General features: G+C 44.4%; 1 protein-coding gene across 3 annotated transcripts in view; it reads left to right on the forward strand.

The window, feature by feature from the left end:
- zcchc14 (zinc finger, CCHC domain containing 14) overlaps nt 1-13,307 on the forward strand; it is a 25,728-nt gene extending 12,421 nt beyond the window's left edge. For all 3 annotated transcript variants that reach the window (XM_084477685.1, XM_084477687.1, XM_084477686.1), the window contains 9 exons: nt 85-149; nt 2,303-2,493; nt 4,190-4,226; nt 4,810-5,332; nt 5,541-5,629; nt 6,948-7,069; nt 7,654-7,809; nt 8,247-9,653; nt 11,319-13,307. In XM_084477685.1, the coding sequence (XP_084333811.1) occupies nt 85-149; nt 2,303-2,493; nt 4,190-4,226; nt 4,810-5,332; nt 5,541-5,629; nt 6,948-7,069; nt 7,654-7,809; nt 8,247-9,653; nt 11,319-11,374 (2,646 nt within the window). In that variant the 3' untranslated portion in view covers nt 11,375-13,307. The remainder of the gene's footprint in view (nt 1-84; nt 150-2,302; nt 2,494-4,189; nt 4,227-4,809; nt 5,333-5,540; nt 5,630-6,947; nt 7,070-7,653; nt 7,810-8,246; nt 9,654-11,318) is intronic.
- The last annotated feature ends 10,770 nt before the right edge of the window (nt 13,308-24,077 follow it).

A 24,077-nucleotide genomic window follows, 5' to 3' on the forward strand; every position in this document is an offset into this window, starting at 1 on the left:
CGGCCTAGGCCATGCAGAAGTTGGATGTGCAACCTCAGCAGTTTATGGTCTGTCTGACTCACTTTCTGGCATTTTTTATTTCAGCTAACCGACGCGTTTCCTGAGGAAGGACTCAAGTTGTCCCATCCCCCCCTGGAGCCGGACCCCAGGTAAGAACCCCTCTTCTTAATGGTACATCCTTAAATCGGCTGCATTTCTTTCAAAAGCTTAAATGAGCAAAAGGTTTGTACCTCTTTGCTGTCACACATTAAAGGTACAGTATGTAGAATTGGGCGGCATTTAGCGAAACAGACAGAATGTGATATTATATTCCTTACATATACATAACAGTATAAACGTTTTAATTGCCCATGAAAATTGTCATTAATCCCATGAAAATAAGAATTGTTGTGTTTTTGTAGCCATGTTTCTACAGTAACCTAGAACAGACAAACTGACCTAGCCATGTTGAAAGAACAAGCGTTTTGGGCCAAGAGTGGTAGGAAGGAGGGGGCGTATTATCCCCTTGGCTGCCACCCATTTGTGATTCCAGCATCTGTGTTGGAGCGTTATAATGAGCGATGTTGTCTATGAAACGCACCACAAACCATGACGTTATAGTATGCATCCGAGAACCTTAACCCTCTCAAACGCGGACATCGTTCCACGCGTGCCCACACAGTGTGACGTTGAATAGAAGGGTCCTCAAAGCCTAGCCCTCGCTCAGATGCGGATATCAATATGAACCGCTGCATAAGACAGAGCTCCACACATCCACACACACCATGGTGTTATATATATATGTGTCTTAGAATCTTAACCCCTTTCCCGGACATGGACATGGACATCAAACACTTCATAGACGGAGCTCCACACATCCACATACACACCATGGTGTTATATATATATATATGTGTCTTAGAAGCTTAACCCCTTCTCGGACAAGGTTGTGGGCTCCACACATCCACACACCCCATGGCACTTCATGGTGTCCGAGAAGCCTAATCCTCTCTCTTCGGGGAGCCTCATATAACCCATGGGCTTATGCTCCCTTACAGCAAAATACCCAATGTACTTAGAGGATTCAATTAAAATCCAGTTTTGGTTTGTAATCCAAGTGTAAAATAGTGTGGTGAATCGGCGTCGGCAGATGAGGGGGGTTATGATAAGTGGATGGGCATTCTTTCATGCATCCACGTTTTTGGAGACGTTCGTTTTCAGGTATTTTCCCTGTTTGATAATTGAAAGTGGTTTATCGCTCGTTCTGAGGAAGTTGGTATCTGAAATGAGACAACTGCACAGCTTCATGTTATTAAAAGTGACCTATATTCACAAACTGTACTGTAATCAAGTCTATGAATGTTGGATATCACTTTGGATGCAACACCAGGACTATGTGTGAGAAACACAGGCCATTGGCTCCACCATGTCCTTCCACAAATGCAGTGGCCATGTCGACTATGACAAGGGTACCCGATATTGGTTAAACTGATATTCACAGGCTACAGCGGTCCGAAATCGACCTTGGCGTGATTCAAATCATTGTTGATTCTTCGCAAAACGTAGTCGTTGGAAGGGGCGGGTGAGGGGGATTCGGTTGGTTTCACTCTGCAACCCCACCCCTAGTTGCTACTAGTGGGGCACTGGGGGTCATCCGTGGTCTACTGGTTAAAGAGTTGGACCAGTAACCGGAGGGTGGCCAGTTCGTGTCCAGATGGGTAGGCAAAAATATGGACAGGGAGAGTAGTTGTGCAGCACTCTCCTACGTCCTTATCCACAGATGAGGTGCCCTTGAGCAAGGCACCTGAAACCCACACCTGCTCCCCGGGCGCTGCACTGCGGCTGCCCACTGCTCCGGGTGTTCACCGGCTCCAGGATGGGTCCAAAGCAGAGAAAAGGATTTCCCCCAAAAAGGGACAATAAAGGACAACTTAACTAAACCCTCGACACTGGACCTTAACGTCTTGTAGTAGCAGACTGGATGTCAGTGCCCATAATGTTCCCCCCTCCTGGAACAGTTTTTCTTCTGTTTGTGTCCGGAATCATTTAGTTGATATCAGTTCCATATGACCCCGCTCAACTGCCTTCCTACCCGGATGCCAATTGCTTCTGTTTTGAGTTGTCCGATCTGAGGAAGCCAGAATGATTCTCAAACGGACTGGTCCATCTGTCTGCTGCTGCTATGTGTCTCGTCTGTTGCTGCCTCTGTGTCCAGCTGCTAATCCTGTCTGTCTGACTGACCTGTGTATGTGTGTATGTGTGCGTGTGTGCGTGTGTGTGTGTGCGCGCGTGTGTGTGTGTGTGCGTGCGTGCGTGCGTGCAGGTGTCTCACAGCGCTGTCCAGTCACGTCCTCCAGCACCGCAGTGTACACCTCTTCCTCACACCCAGCTCACTGCCCTCACCCACACCCCCTCCCTCTCTCTCCTCCTCTCCCCCCTCCCTCCCTCCGTCTCCCCCGTCACCCCCCGTGGCTCCCGTGGCCCTGGCACCCTGCGCCCTGACCTGCAGCACCAGTAAGTCACTGTGAAGATGATTGGTGCTTGTTTATCATTTGTGACCTATCGCGCTCATGATAGGCTGACAGACAGTGGGCGGGACATGGGGTTGGGTTTGGCAGGAAGCGAGGATCGTAGGCTATGCGGGATGTTGCAGAGCTGCTGATCCTTCGGGGTAGGGTTGCACTGTACAGCGTGTTCTTTGCCACATGGTAGTGGCAAAAAAACATCCTGGGTGTCGGAGAGTAGCAGTGCCACTGTGGTGTTCACCATAAGAGTGTTATTGACATTATGATTATATTGTATGTTATGTTATGTTGATTTACTGATGCATGGATCACACTCAAACGTAGAATTCCACCCCCCCCCCCCCCCCACACACATTTTTTTAATCCATTCTTTACGTGGAGAACTGCTTCTGAGCGGCTTGAGTGCCACTTGGAAACTGCTTCCATGCTGACACCTTCACTACAGGCAAACATTGGTCAAACGTGTGTAAAATACCACTAAGTTGGGTTTGTGTTCGGTATCGGGATGTTAGATGTGCAGGATATTATGAGGCAATAGGTGTGAGGCCCAAGCTGCTGACAGGCCGTAAAGGGAGGAAATGCTCTCACTGGCTGCTTTCTTGTAGTCTGGTTTTGCGATCTGGGTGCAGTTCAAGGTCGTAGTGGTGGGCGGGGGGAGAGAATGAGGGCTTCGGTCTTTGGCCATGTAGAGGTGACAACGAGGAGGGGTGTGTGTGTGTGTGTGTGTGTGTGCGTGTGTGTGTGTGTGCGTGTGTGTGTGTGGTGTGTGGCTGTGTGGTTGTGTGTGGTTTCTATTTTTGTCCGGTGTGGGAATTCAGTGTGGCATGTTTGAATTGAAAGGCCTAGAGAGCAGCCTTCTCATGTGTGTGTTCCAATGTGTTGAGCTGTTGAATGCAAGTGTGTGTGTGTGTGTGTGTGTGTGTGTGTGTGTGTGTGTGTGTGTGTGTGTGTGTGTGTGTGTGTGTGTGTGTGTGTGTCTCTCCACCCTGTGGAGAGAGAGCTGTTTTAACCCTGGCCGGCTCTCACAGGTTGGCGAAAAAACGTGTGCTTTAATTAGGATTATTGCCCACACACACCATGGGTGAAACTATTTGAATTAAGCCATAAAACAACGCACCAGTAGGTGTATTTAAAGCTGGTTTAATGGTTTTAATTGCATTAGCTGCACACCACCCAGATGGGAATGATTAAGCTTATTTCTTCTAGGCCCATTTGTAAGGGCTCACTAATGTGTGGTAACTGAACAACAGGCTAGATTGCGGCGCTATCAGGGTTCAGTGCCCTCTTTATCAAACTTTATTTTTCTCTCTAGTAATTGTTCTGCAAATTGGCTTCTAGGAATTGTATTTTTCTATTGTGGATAAACAGTATTTTCCCTAATGGGGAAAATAATTTACTCTCACTTAAACTGCAAAGAAAAACGTTTAAACAATTGAAAATAGCAAACCCTGTGCTGCAAATGTGTACATACTTAACATGAAGACGTTATAGTAATTCACTTTTTTTTTCGTGTAATTTAATTCAAATCTGAATTTTAATTCTACGATCATCGATCAACTAAAACATGATGTTCTTTATTAATCCCAGATGGGAAACGAGGGAACTCAAATGTAATCTAAAGTAGCATTGATAGCTTAGCAGTTCAGTAGTTTGTTTGATTATATTAGCTTTCCTTGGTCCCTCAGAGCTGGGCAGTCTGCTGCAGTACAAAGGAGCCAACAGGTAGGAGTGTTCTTCTTGTCCCTCTGTGTGTGTGTGTGTGTGTGTGTGTGTGTGTGTGTGTGTGTGTATTACTGACCCTGCAAACTATCGCCTGTATGTTACACAACATAGTGTCCTACACCCTAGCATAGGTGAATGGGCCAAAGGTGAACTTGTGGAGGTGGGCTTATGATCCTGAAGAATGTGAATCCAATCAATGACCCATAGGTCACATTCAATGCGTCAGACAACATCAGACATGCTTTGAATCAAAGACTACAAAAGACAACTAATATAGACTGCATGCTTTGGCAGCAATGCATGGGAAATCTTCTGCAACTTCTGAATGCATGCCGTATTCTCCGTTTTTGGGCATTATTGCTTGTATGAGTCCAACTGACAGCTAGACGTTATAAGGCTTCTGAGTGAGTTGAAGGAAAGCAAAAAAACGTTTGCTGGGTAAATACAGGTGGCATTACGCAACAGGCGATTGCGCTCACCCACTCTCTGTCTCCCTCTCTCTCTCCCTCGCTCTCTCTCTCTCTCTGTCTCTCTGTCTCTCTCTGTCTCTCTCTCCTGTTCTGCCCTTGCCTGGCTCTCCCAGGACCGCGTACGGCGTGGCCAGCGTCCAGCCCGCCGCGAGCCTCCACAGCTCCTTCATGACGCGCTCCCTCCCTCAGCTCTCCTCCCTCCCTCCATCATCATCCACGCCTCCCTCCGTCCCCCTCGGACAGCACTCCCCACATGTGCTCCCCCTCCTCCCCCCCACCGCTCCCCTGCAGTGTGCCTCCTCCTCCTCCTCCTCCTCCTCCTCCTCCTCCTTGCCGGCCTCCATGGCGTCGTCCGTCGTACCTCACTCCTCCCACTCGTACGGCCACGCCCACCAGGGTCTCGCCCCACACGGCCCGACCCCCGGGGCGCAGTTCATCGCCCACTCCCTCTCCCTCTCCCACTCCCACTGCCACCCTACTGTCTCCCAGGCCCCGGCCCTGGGCCACTCCTCACAGGGCCTCGCCGCCGCCGCCGCCTCCGGCCCGCCCCCCGAACCCAACGGCATCCTGGACTGGCTGCGGCGGCTGCGGCTGCACAAGTACTACCCCGTGTTCAAGCAGCTCAGCATGGAGGAGGTGAGGGGGGGCTTCCACGGCCGTTAGTGGGTCCTTTTCATGCATTGGATGTGTTGAATCACATCGAGACCTGTATGATGGATGTTGTGTTTATAAGGACTGTTGTGTTCACCCGTGCTGGCCGTTTTTTTTTTCCGTTGTTGATGCTTTTTTTTTTTTAGGTTTGTTCCTCCATGTCATTCACGTTTTCAATGAACATTTCCACCAGTTCCTAGCCCTGACAGAGGAGGACCTGAATAAGTATGACCTCACCCAAGGAGCCAAAAAGAAGCTGAAGACACAGCTGGAGCTTCAGAAGTTAGTCCACACACACACACACACACACACACACACACACACACACACACACACACACACACACACACACACACACACACATTTATATATTATATATACACATTTATAGATACATATATACACAGACACACACTATAACCCTCACACGCAGGAACACATGAAATGTTTTATTTTGTAATTACCAGGATGTTAGAAGTTTGTGAATCAACTGACATAAGGAGTAATGGTGAGAAAATAAATGTTTTTATCGACTGGAAATCCCCCGGCGGCTGGCTCATTCAGATAATGTGTTGAGTCTGGAGTTTGTGTGGAATGCCTCCAATGCTCTGGGTTTACATTACCAGCTAGTTGGTTTCTGGTGGTGGTCTGAGTCTTTAGACCTCCTTCAGGGGGGCGGATGTCATTTCCTTGGTACTGATTTACAGGTCGATCAAGGTAATGATAACCTGTTTCTTTTCGAACAGCGATGGTGTCAATGGTTAACTGTGACTCAACGCGTAGTGGTAGATAAGACGTATCTCTTGGCAAACCGGAGAGGAAAACATGCAAGCATGCATGGACACGGGCATGCACATATGCATGCGCAGACACAGACATCCACACAAAGAAAAAAAGGAACACACACACACACACATATACACACACCACACCACACACACACACACACACACACACACACACACACACACACACACACACACACACACACACACACACACACACACACACACACACACACAGGCATTAATGACACCATGAATGAGAGGGAAAAGTTGTGTGTACTATGTGCAGTGTAGTTTGTGTAGATGTGTTTTTGTGTGTGCGCTCCTTGCTGTGGGTTTGTGATTATATACACGTGCGTGTGCCACAGTCGGGGAAATGGAAACTTTTTAGCTGCGGTTTTCCCTGTGGAGGAATATGTCAGGGTTGGCTTTTTCTCCAGCCTTGCATCATGAGAACAAAGCATGCACAGCACAGAGGGCAGCAGCCGTGTGAGAGTGGCTCCCTCTGCTGTCCGTCAAGGACATCAGCAGCTGACGACCAATGAAATACCCTGAAACACAGGATAGTGTGCTGGTAGCAGCGTAAACTAGTGAAAATGTAGTCTACTACCCGGGCCCTGGTGCGCTGAATGAGCAGACCCAATATTAGTGTTGTAGGACAACCTACGTTTGTCCTACAGTGACTTCTCTGTGAAAAGGGTCCTTCAAGAATAACTTAAAGTGACTTTATTCATTATCCATTATTAGCATCTGCATTTGTTTGCTTATTCCTTGTGTTATTTTTTCTGTGTGTGTGTGTGTGTGTTTGTGTGTAGTCGGGAGATGAAGCTAGAGAAGCGATATGCTGCCCCCCAGTTCCCAGGCTCCTGTGGTGGCATCGCTATGGTAACGCCCTCCAGTCACATGAGGCCCTCCTTACATCCTGCATCCACCGGAGGTAAAAGCTTCTTCTGATCATGTGTGATCCAACTATTATACACACTCTCTGGGTTCAAGCCAATCTCAACCTCAAGAGCCACAAGTCTTCCAATGTTGGACATAAAAGATGACATCATCACAATATTGTCCATTGCCAAAAATAAACCAATCTGACCTGTTCTTATGAACATGGGACACTGTGACTTAAAGATGCTGTGGGTAAGATTCGAGATTTGTAAAGAGAGAGAGAAGAAAACAGCGGAATATTTGAGCAATATTTTGAAACTAAAACACTAAAGAAAAGTGTGCCCCCTCCATTTCAATGTTCTCCACCATTGAGAAGTATTGCATTTCACACATCTGGGATTAAAATGCTAGATGGATTCCCTGAACGTGAACCAGGGACTAGATGCCAAGAATTGTCAGAAATGAGCCGGGATCTGTCATAAATCTAAATTGGTCTCACAAAAGCAGGCGCAGCGAATTTGAAACAGATGTTCCCACAATGCATTTACCCCACTCCTGCTGATGGATGGCTATGGAATTTCAGTCAAATAGTAGCGATTCAGTCTTACCTACAGCCCCTTTTAATCCTTGATCCAGAGCTGAGAGTGGAGGTGGAAGCCGGAGCCCACCACCAGGGGGTCCCCGTACCCAGAGACGGAAGCTCCTCCTCTGGGTACTCCAGCTCTCTGGGCTCCCCCCGGTCCCCACTGCGCCGGAGCACAGCCTTCGACAGGACCAAGGAAGTCCATAGACGTAAGTCTTTGTGTCAAACCACCATCGACAAGTCATGACCACGGTGATGGAACGGGAGAACCTTTGATAAAGCTCCAAGTCAGAGCTCATTGTGACACGAGCCATCAGATATATTACATTGAGTCACAGAGCCATTTGGTTTTGATTGGTAAGCATTTGATTGATTCAAGATGGGTCCTATGTATGCTCACAGACATTTATCAAAGATGTTTGGTGGTATCATCATCAGATTTGTTTTTTAGTCAAAAATAATTAGAAAAGCATAGAATTGTCTCGTCATAATGTATATTACTTTCTCAAAGAAGTTAGTTTGGTGTTTGGAAGAATCCAATACTGTATGTAAGGGGCATATGTTGCACCTAACATATACATGTTTGCATAATTCAAATCTTTTCATAACGGAGCAGTAATGAACGAGGTGCTGTGCTTCAACGCAGCGCTGGGCAGTGGGCCGGAGAAGGACCGGGCCTGCGTGCTCCTCCTGGGCTCCAGCTCGGGACGTCCCACCGCCCAGGTCCTGCCTGTCCAGACTGACCCCCCGCCCCCACTCCCACCACCACCGCCGTCGGCCGCCCCCTCCTCCTCCTCCTCCTCCTCCTCCTCCTCCTCCCCCCAGTGCCACCCTGTCTTCAGCCTGGGGCCCCTGCACCCCCACCACCCCAGCTACCCCCACACGCTGCTGGCCGCCGGCCCCCTCCCGCCGCACGTCCTCACCTCGCCACGCAAGCTCAGACCCCTCCCGATGGGCCCCGACGACAGGACCAAGGGCCCGCCGGGCCTGGCGGGCCTGGCGGGCCTGGCAGGCCTGGCGCCCCCAGGGTCGGGCGGGGGTCCCGGGATGGGGACCCTCCGCCTGGACGGCCTGTTCCCGACGGGGCACGCCGCCGACGGCCTCCAGGACTCTGTGGTGTGTCGCGGCCTGATGGGCGGCGGCGCCGTGGGGCTGATGGTGGACACCAGCTCCGCCCTCACCTCCACCTCCAACAGCCTGCACCACGTCTCCCACCCCCCCGTCCACTTCCACCTCTCCTCCGCGCCCGCCCCGTCGGCCTACTACTCCTACCCCGCCGGCGCCTCCTCCTTCTCCTCCGTCTTCTCCTCCTCCTGCTTCGCCCCCTACTCCTCCTCCGCCTCCTCGTCAAAGGCGGGCCCCCTCGCGGTGGCTTGCGGCAGCGGCGGAGGAGGAGGAGGAGGAGGGGGCGTGGGCTATGTTCCCATGGCGACCGGGAACAACATGGTGCCCGTGCCCGGCAGCTACGGCCCCCCCCCGGCCGTCATCTCCAGCCCCTCCCCCTCCCCTCCTTCCTCCGCGTCGTGCTCCTCCTCGTCCTGCTCCTCCTCGCTGGACTGCCCCGGCAGCGGCGCCAACAACGGGGGCCACGCCCCTTCGGCGTGCCCCTGCAGCTCGTGCGGTTGCCACGGCAGCTGCGGCGCGTTCGGGGCGTTGCCGGGCTACGCGGCGGCGGGCTACCTGCGGCCCTTCTCGTCGGTGGCGGGGGGCCCCTCCCTGTTCACCCTGGGCCCCGTGCTGCACTTCAGCCCGCTCATCGCCTCCCCCTCCCCCTCCTCCTCCTCCTCCTCCTCCTCCTCCTGCTCCTCCGGCAGTGCCGCCGGTGGGGGCCCCTTCTCCTACCCGCTGGTGGCGCCGCAGGCCTTGTACCGTCACGGCATCGTGTCACATGACCCGCACGGGACGCAGCACGGCTGCGGGCCGTACGCGTCGCCGGAGACACAGAGGAACGGCGGCGCCAAGCGGACGGCGAGCAACGTGTCGTGCTATAACTGCGGGGTGGGCGGACACAGGGCCGAGGACTGCAAGCAGCCCCCCATGGACGCCCAGCAAGGTGAGTGATGGTTGTGATGGGAGTTCATGTTTTGTATGCGCCACGTTAAATGTGACCCCCCGTCCCTTCTGGCGTCATCATTAGGGCCCGTTCGTATTCGCTTAAGGAGAAGATTCAGGACAGGTCATTTTGTTTATTGGCTTGCCTTTTGCTTCAAATTTCTAAGTTGTTGAATTACAGACATCAGGATACCATTTAAATAGTAAAATGCTGTTGCTTACCTGTCATTTTTAATCATATTATTTGTTTAGATTAATATTAGACAAATTATATTCTAACTGTGAATAACATACTTGCTGTTCAATTCAATTTAATTCATTTCATTTTTATTTGTATACCCCTTAATCACCATTACAGTCTCAAAGGGCTTAAAGGTCCCATGGCATGCTATTTTATGGATGCTTTAATATAGGTGTTAGTGGGCCCCTAATAACAGTACTTGAAGACGTTCAAGAATTTCAGCCTTGATGCAGAGTTACAGCCACTACGAGCCAGTCCCACAATGAGCTCTCCACAAACGTGACGTTTTCAGAGGCGGGTCAAGTTGGAGGGTGGAAGTGTGGCCCTGAGCAGCTTGCAGCCACGGTACCATGCGCTAGTGTTTACAGTGGAACACTGAACACTCCGGGTGCTCCGGCGGGAGTCCTGGAACTCTATATCTAAGTAATATCATATTATATTTAGATATCTATATAATATATATTATCATGGTCAAAAGCTGTTTGCGCCTCCGGATGATATTATGAATCTCAAAACGACTGCGTCAGGTTCTCAGATGCCTCTGGTTCTTCCAATTCCACGTCAATATTAAGTACAGACTGAACCGCGAAATGGAGGAGAAAGGGATTGTTGCCCGTGTCACGGTTCCCAATTCCTTCTCAACCATGGCCGAGATAATCCCCACTACGAATCTTGTTGTGGAAATACCAGAGACCTCAGAGAACCCGACGCAGTCTAGTCTTTTCACTAAATGGGAGCTTTATGCAAGCTTGCGTTATTGTGTTGCGTGTTATGCGCCATAACACCAACAGCAGAGCGGTTATCCAAAATACAAAGAACACTTGCATTACAGTGTGTGTATTCACACACACATGTGGCGCTCGCACGGTCCTGTCTCTTTGGTGGGCCAAATTCTCTGGGCGGGCCAAGCAGAGAAAGGGGAGGTCACTTGGCCCCATATGACGACATATGGGGCCAGATCCCAAATCTGCGCGTTTGAGCGTTCATTTTTTCAAAGGCGGAGCAAGATACCTACTGCTCGTTTTACACCTAACACCATTTTTAGCTACTGGGGGACCATAGGCAGGCTAGGGGAACTCATATTAATGTTAGAAAACCTCATAAAGTGAAAATTTCATGCCATGGGACCTTTAACAGGCCAAATATTTATGGTCTGTTCTACTTAGCTATGTCAGATGTGTATTGCTGTAAAATAAATGTATACCAATTATGCATCTTTTGTTACATTTTTAAATATAGAGACTTCAAAGAAAGTAAACAAAACAAACCAAATCCTTCAGTTTCTATTGGACAATGTTAGACCTCTGATTTCCAAACATTGGATTTTAGAGAGATTATTAACCATGGCAAAGTTTAACATGGGCAATACAAGGATGGTGCTATGATTCCTGAAATCCTTTTTGTTGTGTCTGCTCTGGTTTACAGGGACATTTCGACTCAAGTACATCCCCCGCCCTGACATTCAGGACTCTGGGGAATGACACAGTCCCTCATCTTCCCCAACCGCGCATCCAAACTATGTGGGGAAGTTGGCATAACCTTTTAGACTGTTGGATAGAATGGGAATTTCGTGGGAATGCATTTTACCCACTTTACCTACCCATTCCAAATCTTCTTCATCACCTCCGTATCGTAGAGACGTGACATCACGGATATCCTCGAGAGCTGGAAAGGGGGAAGGTAAACCGCTCAGCCTACCGATTGTCCCATCAAATTGTTGTACATTGTAACCATGCCTGAAAGAGTGAGGCGGGAACTGAGCTCATACTTTTGTATGAGGAAGAGCTTTACTCTCTGTTTTGTCTTCCCTCTTTCATTACAACTCACACTACAAGCTGCTTTTGGGGTCAGTTCTGCCCAGAAGCGTGAACACAGTAGAGAGCGCTCTGGAGAACTGGGTTCTACACTGTTCAGCCTTTCCAAACATTATGGACTGTACCTGCTGCATCAGCAAAAACTAATTTAGGGACATTTTTGATATGGATGTAATTTGTTACATAATAGCAAAAATTATATTTTTTAAGATGATGCAAATTTGGAAAGCCAATTCTATTTATAATATTATTACTATTTGATCGCACATTGACATACAATTTTAAACTAGAACTATTAGGATCTAGTGTTTATACAGAAACAAAGCAATATTTAATTTTGCATATTTGCTGACTTTTTAAGAATTAAAGATAAATGTATACGCGTATGAAGATATTGACAAGGATAGTTCATACATATATACCTTGTTGGTCTTGAATGGAACCAAAGCATTATAGATTATTACATACAAATATGAAGAAAAAACTAAAGATTCATTCAGAAATGAAATACATTTGTCTTTATAAGGGAGGCAGTTAAAAACCTAGGATATTTTAAAATGCATTTAATTGTATTTTATTAGAACATGTTGCCAGTGGTCACCTCAATTGTATTACTTTTTTTTTTTTTTAAAGCTTGAGTAGTACAATTTTTGCATCCTTTGTCATCACAGCCAAGATTATTTGTGTTTATTTTATGTCAAGTTTATGTCAGTATCTGGAAATGGGTATGGTTTCTTCTGGTATCAGGTTGCTGACTAACTTGTACAATGGTTCAATGGATTGGTGGTTGGTTATCTCAAGCCAACAGCTCGCCGATAGCATTGTTTAATAGCACATTTCCCGGTGTGTGTGTGTGTGTGTGTGTGTGTGTGTGTGTGTGTGTGTGTGTGTGTGTGTGTGTGTGTGTGTGTGTGTGTGTGTGTGTGTGTGTGTGTGTGTGTGTGTGTGTGTGTGTGTGTGTGTGTAAGTGTTTTGCAATACATAAGTTGTCCGGCAGGGCCCGACAACTTTCCGACACAAGGACAGCTGGTCCTGCAGATGTTGTCATGCACCCCTGGAGGGCGCTGTACATAGGGATACTCTATTTAAAACAACAGGTTTCAAATCTGTGGAACTAATTGCATGTCATGTTTTGTAATTTCTTGGGATTTTCTATGTTGTTTTCTGTTCCGAAGTCCAAAGAGTCCAGAAAAAATAAGATTGTCTGAAATGTTTTATTCATTATGCTGCATCTAAAAAGGAGTTGTTGCTTTCAATATGTTCTTTAGGATTGTTCTTCGCCAGCAGAGTTGATGGAAAATGCTTGAGAAAATGAATTCACAGGGGGCACTATAATAAGAAAGTTCCTTTTTTGCTAATAACGTCTGAACCATCAAGACAAATCGAACCATATAAACCACGTCTGCAGACCAGACTCTGCCATTTAGAATTTTTGGAAAAAATAAAATCTAAAAGATGACTCGTCTTGTTTCCGTTGGCTCTACAGTTGTGTACAGTATTTTTTTAATAGATGTATATTGATCGCTGCAGGGCAATGACAACAACTGGTGTTATATTTTCCAACAGATGAATATTTTAATGTATTCCAGCTTTTGATATAAATAAAAAATGCTATGACAACGTGCGTGTGTGTGGTAAGTGGCAGGGAACCTTCACTTTTCAACAAAGTCTTGAATGTTTGCATTCTCTAATTTTTGGTATCTATTTTATTTTAGTATCATTTTCCGATCTGATTGCTTCCAAATTAGGATTGTTTTTGTAAGTTTGATTGATATTTTGATTGATATTTGATATTTGATTGATTGAAATTTTGATTGATAATGGTAACCTCCATACAGTATGATCTTTTTGTAGAACTTCTGAGCTAAGAGTATTATTGAATCTGTAAAGCAATCCCACCATTTGACATTACTGGGCCTTACTAGTTCACTAAAGGACCGGCATCTGCAGTTGGACCTTCTTTTTATATATTTTTTATCTGATTTACATCACTGGAGTAACTATCAATGTAATTTAAGTTTGCCTACTGCTACAACTGCTCCAGAAAGGGGCACTTTGGCCACGTGAGTCACCGCTTCAGTCCGCACCGCAGCATCCTCTCCTCTCGCCCCACCCTCTATCTCTTTACCCTGCTCTCCCTTTCTTCATTTTCTCCAAAGCAAATAATGAATCAAATTTAGAATCTAAAGATGAATATTATCAAAAAATATAGCGAGCGTGTGCCCTTTTTGCAAGATCAGTAATAGGTGTGAGTGTGAGTGTGTGTGTCTCAGGCATGTACACAGCGTCGGATGTATAATGGGACCTACCCCAGCACGCCATTCATCAACCACTACGACACTCCCGTCGACTTCAACCAGAGGGAGCACAGGGTGAAGTGGAAGGTCAAAGGTAAGCTGTCTCTCTCTTCTCCTCTGACACACAGCACCCTGACCCCACTAGTTTTAGAATGCCACTGAATAACGTGATTTTATTTACTTTTCCCCCCCGTCCAGAACTTGAGTAAGCTGGTCTGACCACACCCAAACCCCCCCGCCGCCCCGGGACCACTGAAGAAGGGGTAGAGGACCAGCCACTACCACGACTACAAGAACCACCACCACCGGCAGCAGGAGAACGCCAACACCCGCCCCTCCTCCGCCAGGGTCCCCACGCCCGGCTCCAGCTTAAATCAGGGGCACAATGGTAGTCTTACATGTTTGTTTTTTTTGACCTGCGCGCATATATATATATATATATATATATTTTTTTTTTTTGTTATATATTATTAATTTATATTTATTATAAATATTTTCAGAAATAATAAGTCAAGACACCTTTGTAAACAGAAAATAGCCTAATTTGAACCGCTGCGACAGATGTAATTAAGGATGTGATTACCTCCATCTCCTCCACTGTTTCTATATTTAAAAAAAAAAAAAAATTATTCGCAAAGACTGCAATATTTTTTTGGAACGCCTGCACCTACGCATGAAATAGAAAAGCACGTTTCAGCATGTTCTTTCTGGACAGCGCCATTTACGAACAATGTAACTTACCTTTCCTTCCTACCGTTCAGGAACCACGCCTATAGAGGTAAACAAATGATACATCTAAACGTAGGAGTCTTCGTAGCGCGCTAAGAGTCGACGTTATCGGGAAACCGGGCCCAAAGCTCTTCTGAATGCGTAGAGATTCCACAAGATGGATCATATCTGAAGCTGACTGGTTCCACGTTGCCTAGCAAAGTAATCATTTGTTGAACACTTCTACTACCAGCAGAAACACTAGGAACATTATAGCTGCTGCGCAGCAATGGGTTGGGTCCGGGCTAATTTTGGCAAATTCTGAGCAACAAACAGGAGAATAGGAAGACAGGACAGTTGACCTTATAATGTTCAATTTGCACCAGTTGAGGATTGAACCCACAACCTCTGGAACCAAAGACCATTGTCTATCGCACTGAGCTAATTGGCAAGTGGCAGCTCAACAGTGGCTTCACAAATTGAGTAAGCCATTCACTGTCGTGCAGGCAGATTTGAAACCACAGTAAAAAGAAAAATCAGTTTTTGAGGTAAAGTTCTGATATGTATTTGTCAAACATCTACTATGAGTCTAAGATGTTAGGAGCCTTCGCACATGGTCCAGTCCAAGCTATTTGGATTTTTAAATTTAGAGGCTTGCTGTGATGCCACCATCAGTACAACTGTCATGTGTTTCATGTTGAGGACATCTGACATTTTGATCTGTCATCATCATCATCATCATCACCACCCTTGCTGGGTCTCGAACTCACAATTCAGAACATTTTGTTGTTTTGTTTCGGAGTGCCAGCCCATAATGATTTTTTGAAAAAGGGGTGCCATTCCGAACCTGAAAAAAAGTCTGCCTTTGAAGGGACCTGCAGTTGTTCCCATGAGAGCAGAATTCAAAATGTTCTCAAAAATTCAGTTTTTGAGATAAAATTCTGATATTTGCCAAACTTCATCAACCATGACTCCAGAATATTCTCAATATAATATAATATTCTGCCACAGGTTGTTCAAAACCCAGTTAGAATGAAGTTGATACCTCATCAAAATACCAGATGGCCTCATTTAGAAATATAAATTCTTCTTGATGGAGACAGCACACCTCTGAATAAAAAAAAAAGAGAATCCAGGACACAATTGTATTCCTAGGTTGTTTTCTTTTTCTGAGAAAATCATCATGAATGAAAACTCACCAAACTCTGCACACAAAAAACAATAGTCCTGATGGTGGCGCTACAGCAAATGTCTAAATTTTAAAACTTTGAAAATTCATACGAAATCAACCATATGCGACAGCTTCACAACTTCCATTTAACTGTAGCCCCAACATTGGAGAAAGTTATGTACATTTTTTTTCCTTCACTCTGTTTTTTCAAAGACCAATTATGCTTTTCCAGCTTTTCAGACTCATAATGATTATTACTATCCTGTCTTCCTATTCCCGTTTGTTGCTCAATTGCCAAATTTTGCCCGGAACCGACCCATCGCTGCGCAGCACCTATAATTGTATTTTTTATTTGGAGGCTTGCTGTGATGTCACTATGAGGACTTCTGGCATTTTTATGTGTCATTATCATCATCACCCTTGCTGGGTCTTGAACCCACATCCCCTCGCACCACAAACCAGCGCTTCTCAAATAGACTCAAGGAGTCAGTGTCCGGACAGCTGTTGTAAAGGCAAATTTAAAAAATGGTCAAAATTTCAGAAATTCAGTCATCTAAACAAAAATCTGATAATACATAAATTGCATCTTGACAGCATGGAAATGTTGGTGATTTGTTTTTAATGATAAGTGTTTTGCTTCATAAGAGAAAATATGATGTTTAAAAATTCCACTCTCACATTGGCTGCAGTTGTTCCCATGAGAGCAGAATTCAAAATGTTCTCAAAAATTCAGTTTTTGAGATAAAATTCTGATATTTGCCAAACTTCATCAACCATGACTCCAGAATATTCTCAATTTTTTTCAGGAAGATTGAAAATGTATTTATCAAGAATTTGATGGTATACGTTTACAGTACTGTTTACAGTCATACGTTTTCATGCACTGTAGGATCAATTTTTGCTTAATCAAAAATCCGAGAAACAAGTTTTGTTGAGGACGGTCTGGAGATGCTCTGTACCAAGTTTGGTGACAATTGAGCAAAAATTGTGGGAGGAGATACATTTTAAAAGTTTTACAGTTATTGAAAAAAACAGAGTGATGGACTTCATAATTTGTAATGAGTTTAAGTGGACAAAAGTTTCAGCAGTATTGAGGCTACATTGTGGTGAAGTTTCAACACTGTAGCATCTACCGTTGGTTTGGTAGGAATTTTTTAAGTTTTTAAATTTAAACGCTTATTGTGCCCCCCCTAGGAGGGGGGGGCACATGTCCTTGGAGTTGAGTGAATCTGGCATGGGACTGGACCTTTGTGCAAAGTTTGGTGAGTTTTCACCCATGGGAAGTATGACTTCCTTGGAAGAAGAAAGAATTCCTAGGAATACAATAGGTTCCCGGCAGCTTAGCTGCCCGGACCCTAATAAAGCATTCTAACACATTCTAACACACTTATGCTAGAACAATCACCTCTGCTTGGTTGAAAAAAAATAAAATAGATGCATGTAGGATACAATGTAAGACAATAAAAATGTGTGTGATAAACACTTAGTCTGCCAGCTGCTGGTCAGAGATGACTATGGGCATGAAAATAATTAACATGATTAAAAAATGTTAAAATTCACATGACATGTCATTCACAGCTGAATCAGTCAGTGATCAAAGTGTGAATTTCAAATTCAACAATATGGCCAAGTTTTCAGGTATAACTTGAAAAAGCCTTCGGCAGTGACACTGATCAGATATCAAAACTTGAATTTCAAATTCAACAATATGGCTAAGTTTTCAGGTATAACTTGAAAAAACATTCTGCAGTTACACACTTAGGCTAGAACAATCACCCCTGCTTGGTTGAATTTTTTTTTTAAAAACACTTAAAACATTAGTTTTCCAGCTGCTGGTCAGAGATGACTATGGGCATCAAGAGAATTAACATGAAAAAGTTATATTAAAATTCACATGACATGTCATTCACAGCTGTCTTGACACGTATGGCATCACAGGTCTAACTTGAAAATACATTCTGCATTAACATTTTGCTAGAACAATCAATGTAGCAATGTAACAATTACATAGAAAAATATAAATCTATGTCAAATTTCACATGTTGCCTTCTTAGCAACAACTACATAGACTTACAAATGGGTGTAACACACATTTGACAAACGTTTGAGTTATTAACCAGCAATTAGTCTGAGAACACAACACAAAACAATTATGTGAACTCAAGAGGGAAAACCTGTTCCTTCATTTCACTTTCCTTTTTGCAACGTTTAGACAAGACAAAGCTTTTTCTTTAGAGATCGCACACGGTTAGAGCATTTTGGGCCATTCTCCAGGAACACCTTTTGAAGTGTTTCAAAGGTGTACTTAAGGGATAGTTCAGGATTTTGGACATTGGGTCTCATTTCCAAGTGAGCCAGTGTGTTATTTATCATTGGAGACCGTTTAACACTTTTCATTCAGTCCTTCTAGTTGCAGAAATCGCTGGTGCTAGGCTAGCGCAAGTCGAGGGGAACTGCTAGCCTGCCAATAAAAGTAGTACACCCGATGCAAACCAATTATAATGCTAGACTATCGATGTAAATGTGTTGATAGAATAATATTAGAAATAAAACTATCCTTGTATCGCAATGATCACATTACATTTTGGGGGACTACTTTCTCAGCAGCGGCGGAATTTCACTTTGCTCCGGTGTAGCAACAAATTCACTACAGCAGAAGGTAAACAGAGAAGCGCACTCCAGGTAATATCAGTCCGCCGCTGCCATAGCTTGCTTCCAACTACAGGGATTATAAACTAAATGCAATGTGATGCAAGGGTAAGTTTATTTCTAACACTATTCTATCAACACAGACATTTACATCGATAGTCGGGCATTACAATTGGTTTGCCTCGGGAGTGGGTAAAACTGTTTTTATTGGCAGGCTAGCAGTTCCCCTCGAGTTGCGCTAACCTAGCACCAGCGATTTCTGCAACTAGAAGGACTGAATGAAAAGTATTGAAAACTGGCTCACTCACCAAAATCCTGAACTAAGGTCCTTTAAGGTCCTCCGGATAGGAAATATTGAGTGCATAAAGGAGGCCGAGAAGGTAGGCCAAGGCAGTGGGAGTATCCGGAAGGTCCTTTACTACTATGGATTCCTCTAAGATGAGTGCGATGTTTTGGATCTTGGGGGATGAGGCTTCAGCCACACAGTCCTCAAGGACATACAGAATTCCCACAATGACTCCCTTGGCAGCCACGTCATCAGGATCAGTTTCCTGTTTGAGGACATAAAGAAATATGATTTTCAATTCAAACTCACATCACACACTACATGTCTTGTAGGGAGCCAGGCATCCCCTCTACATCTCAAATTGGATTGTCATGTCCAATAGGAAGTTGTCTGTCATTTTAGCTTTGTTGTTGAAGGACCATTCTGGTGTATACTGATCCATATCCCCGTCGTTCAAGCTCATCTGGTGCTGTCCATGGGAAAAATGAGAAAATTTGTAAAGCTGACTTAATGTGGTTAAAAACCTTCCGTTTCTGTGCCCCATTTGGTCAGCTTTATTTCTCTGTCCATAATTTTATCAATTTTTATCCTAATTTTCCCATTATTTTCCCTATGGACACTATGCAATGACCTCAAACAACAGGGCTATGAATGACGTTGGCTCCTCACTCTAGTCACAAAGAACAAGGCTCTGAGAATCAACACCACACTATACAATTGGATAACCAGCTTCCCAACCAACCGATCACAGGTGGCCAGAGTAGGAAATGTGACATCCACTATCCCTCAGCACATGTCGGGTTCTCAGACACCTCTGGTTCTTCCAATTCCACGTCAATATTAAGTACAGACTGAACCGCGAAAGAAACATGGCCCCATATGACGTCATATGGGGCTGGAAGCCAAATCGAAGCGTTTCAGCTATCCTTTTTTCAAAGATGGAGCAAGATAGCTACTTCTCGGTTTACACCTAATGCAATTTTTAGCTACTGGGGGACCATAGGGAGGCTAGGGGAACTCAACTTAATATTAGAAAACCTCATAAAGTGAAATTTGAAATTTGAAACATGCCATGGGACCTTAAAAGCATCCATAAAATAGCATGCCATGGTACCTTTAAATAAATAACTTTTCCTAGTATTCAGCTAATATCTCCTCATGATCCAATAGCTGTGCGACCCCTGAGGGTGTTGAAAAAAACTCTGGTCTTCTCAGCAGCATGTAGGCTGATAACTATGAAAACTACACTACCGTTATTTCCCACATTGTGGCAACCTAGCCTCGTCACAATCAACGTGATGCAGAGCACCTGAGGAGCCGGGAGGAAGCCTGCTTAAAAGGCAGGCTTCCACACCCATTCGGGGCTCTCTCGTGGCTGGGGTGGACGGAGAGTCCCGCCGTTGTGGCTGTGCCACACGATCATCTTTTAGTTGTTTTATAAGAAAGACTTATTGTTTGATTAAACGTGCCATTGTGGCTTAACACCCAACCGATTTGTGTGCTGTTTGAACCAAGGCGGATTCACTCCCCGAGGCAGGTTGCCACAGCATATAGGCCGCATCGTGGACAAACCGCAAGCCTTTAATTTATGTATATAAAAAACAAACAATTGTGTGCATGAGAACGGTGAGAGCACATCAAACGCGTGTAGCAGCTAGGACCCGTCTTTCTTTACTGTCTCCGAGTGTGTGTCGCTGTTAAACACTTGACAATGAGCTAGTTTACCATGATAAGACCGCTATATGAATCTGGAAAAAAAGAATAAAGACAGGATTTGGTCTCCTATATTTCCTATGCAGGATAACTCATGTGTTTGCATTGAAAACAAGAGGGACTCACTTCACAACAACCAATAAGCTTTTATATAAGACAGGCAATTAACTTCCCTTCCCTCTCTCAAGCAGTCCAAGGGCGAAACAGAAATAAACTTTCAGATTTTCTACTTGTGTAGTAACTTCAATTACAGTATCTTCATTTTACAATTGTATCTCTATGCTTGTAAAATCTAAGTTATATTAATGACCATTAACTTACAAGACACTGCTTGAAAAGTAGATTAGGATCTTCACGTAGGAACACAGGAAGTCCTTTCATGGCTGCTTCCTTGCCGTGTCTGACGATGTTGGTGGTCTCAAAGAAAAAAATAGAAAGATAGCTCTAATAATAGCAAGACTAATTGTAATTCAACAGAATGAATTTCATCTGGGCAAAAGTATTGTTTGGTACTGTAGTGTACTGTGCACACACCTCATCATCAAGCTTTCTCAGTATCTCCCTCAGGTCCTTGCCAAACTCTGTTTTTCGGGCGCGGTACAAACTCAGCAGTAGGGGCGTATATTTTTCTACTGCAGCTCTGAATGTTCAGAGTAGATTTTTGTTTGTAATACGGAAAAACTCCTCACAAATCTGTAAAATGCAGGAAAAAACAAATATGTACAGAGGAATAGTAAGTAAATTGGGAGAATTTGTAACCTGAAGTCGTAAATATTTGTTGCAAGTGTACACTAAAGTCACAAATGTGTAACAGTAAATTTGAAGTCGGAAATATTTATTTTGCATGTGTACACTAAAGTCACAAATGAGTAACAGTAAATTTGAAGTCGTAAATCTTTTTTCTACCATTGTAAACACAAAATAGGGGCTACAAGTTCAAGTCCTTTGTTACAGGTGCACAAATCCTATCCTGTGCATCACAACTTCAAAGAGTCATGCACTTGACACTTTTGCTACAATCATTGCAGCGCAGTTGGTGCAAAACATATTCACACACCTGTGTTTCATAATCTGAGAACGTGCACAACATTTGTGCATTCGTAACCCAAATGTTAACTAATGCATCAGAAGTTGCACATCTGTGAAATATTTCCTCACAAATAAAATGATATAGATCGCTATGTTCATTTTAATGAGATAATTTGCACTCCCTGCACCCCCTGCTGGCGACTTTCATTGGTTTATGCTGCAATTTTGTCCCGCCCACGGATGCTCTGCGTCATACGGATACGAATCACTTTTGCTACACATGTACCACCTAAGACGTGTTGCAACAGTACCCGCAGGAAAAACAGCTGAGACTCGTAGCAGCAGATTCGAGCAGTTGTATCGATGGACTTGTGCTCACTCATTAAAATGTTCAATGAACATAGCGATCTATGTAATTTTATTTGTGAGGAAATATTTCACAGATGTGCAACTTCTGATGCATTAGTTCACATTTGGGTTTACGAATGCACAAATGTTGTGCACGTTCTCAGATTATGAAACACGGGTGTGTGAATGTGTTTTGCACCAACTGCGCTGCAATGATTGTAGCAAAAGTGTCAAGTGCATGACTCTTTGAAGTTGTGATGCACAGGATAGGATTTGTGCACCTGTAACAAAGGACTTGTGAACTCGTAGCCCCTATTTTGTGTTTACAATGGTAGAAAAAAGATTTACGACTTCAAATTTACTGTTACACATTTGTGACTTTAGTGTACACATGCAAAATAAATATTTACGACTTCAAATTTAGTTACACATTTGTGACTTTAGTGTACACATGCAACATAAATATTTCCGACTTCAACTTTACTGTTACACATTTGTGACTTTAGTGTACACATGCTCAAGACTTTTGCTACAATAATACCTTCATAGTACTGGCGGCCGGTGAGTTACATGGGAGTCAATGGGCGAGAGGAGGAAAGTCCTCCGAGTGGGTGGGACCATAGATATATAGAACATAATATATATATGGGTGGGACTAGCTAAGGGATCGAATCGCGCCAACTACGCGGTGGTTGGTTCATACGCGCTGCACTATGAACCAATAAGCAGGAGCCCTGGCTAGGCTCAGTGTTGCCAGATTGGTCAGATTTACAGGTCTACTTTTAACCACGTTAGGTTGAAAAAATAATCATTGGGCGGAAAATGTGCCAAATCTGGCAACACTCTCTCGGTTACGAGATCAAACCCGCGCTGCAGTGCAGCTCAGTCCAAGAGACATAAAGCAAGTGAAGTCATCTGAACGATAGCGAGATTATCACCATTTGCAAATAAAGTGCAAAATGGAAACGATGGAAACAGAGCCAGAGGACATTGTTCATGTTGTATTAAACAAATCATTCCGTTCATTGAGTTACAGTGGTAAGTTAGCGACCAAAGAAAAAGGTAGACCAATTCCCAAAATCGACATCAAAAGTAATGGCAGAATCAGTGTTGTGAGTGCTACATGGTTTGCTAAGTACTCATGGCTCACTGGTAGCATTACTAACAATCGACTGTATTGCTGGCCCTGTTTGCTCATGAATAATGTCAAATCTCCAACGTGGGCTGTTCAGGGGCAGGAGAGGTTAACAAATTTGGCCATTATTTTGATTGAAAAGAAAATGCTGAAATCACTAAACAAACAATCCAGTTTGGTATGACCAGGGGCCTCATGTACAAAGCTTGCTTACGCACAAAAAAGCTGCGTAAGCAACTTCTCACGCAAACGTTCGGATGTACAAAAACTGACTTGACGTGAGAAAGTGCGGTTCTCCACGCAAACTAAATGCCTGGCTTACGCACATTTCTGCTGCATTTTGTCAGTTGGCGGCACATAGAGGCAATGCAGCGCAACAACATTAAGCCTACGCGATCACGAGTCATGAAGTAATATTGCAATATGAGGCGAGTTCAAAGTGGATTTGAACGTCGGAATACGTGATCTTAAATGCGCTTCAATCATGCGTTATTGTTGTCGAGACGCATAATGTGACACTGTTGTTAGGCTAAACTTAAACAGACCCATAAAACTAAATTGTCAATATTGGAATTAAAAGGAAGCCCCAGCAATATTATTTTCAGTGATGGCTTGTTTATTAAACGTTACATATTTTCCGGACCACGCATGACATATGATCTCTCTTCACACATTTGTTGTGAAATTCTTGACTGCAATATTATGTGATGTTGAGTGGAGTAAGCACAAGCCATTGTTAGTTAAAATCAATCCATCAATGAACCAGTCGGCCAATTTCGAATTATGTACATATTATTGACACATTGGGTGTATGGATACAACCTATTGTCAGCATGCATCCAAATAAGCATAATAATAAGCATAATGCATGCTTTTATATTCTCTATAAAAAATAGAGAATATAAAAGCATGCGCAAAATGTATCGATATATCGGTACATTTTGCGCATGCTTTTTTTTTTTTTTCTTTATAGGTTGACAATGGCAGTGTTGGCCTTGTTAGAAGATGGTCGCATTCAAAATTAACGGGTGTTC

This window comes from Micromesistius poutassou (assembly GCF_964030765.1).
Source record: "Micromesistius poutassou genome assembly, chromosome: 13".
Taxonomy (NCBI): domain Eukaryota; kingdom Metazoa; phylum Chordata; class Actinopteri; order Gadiformes; family Gadidae; genus Micromesistius; species Micromesistius poutassou.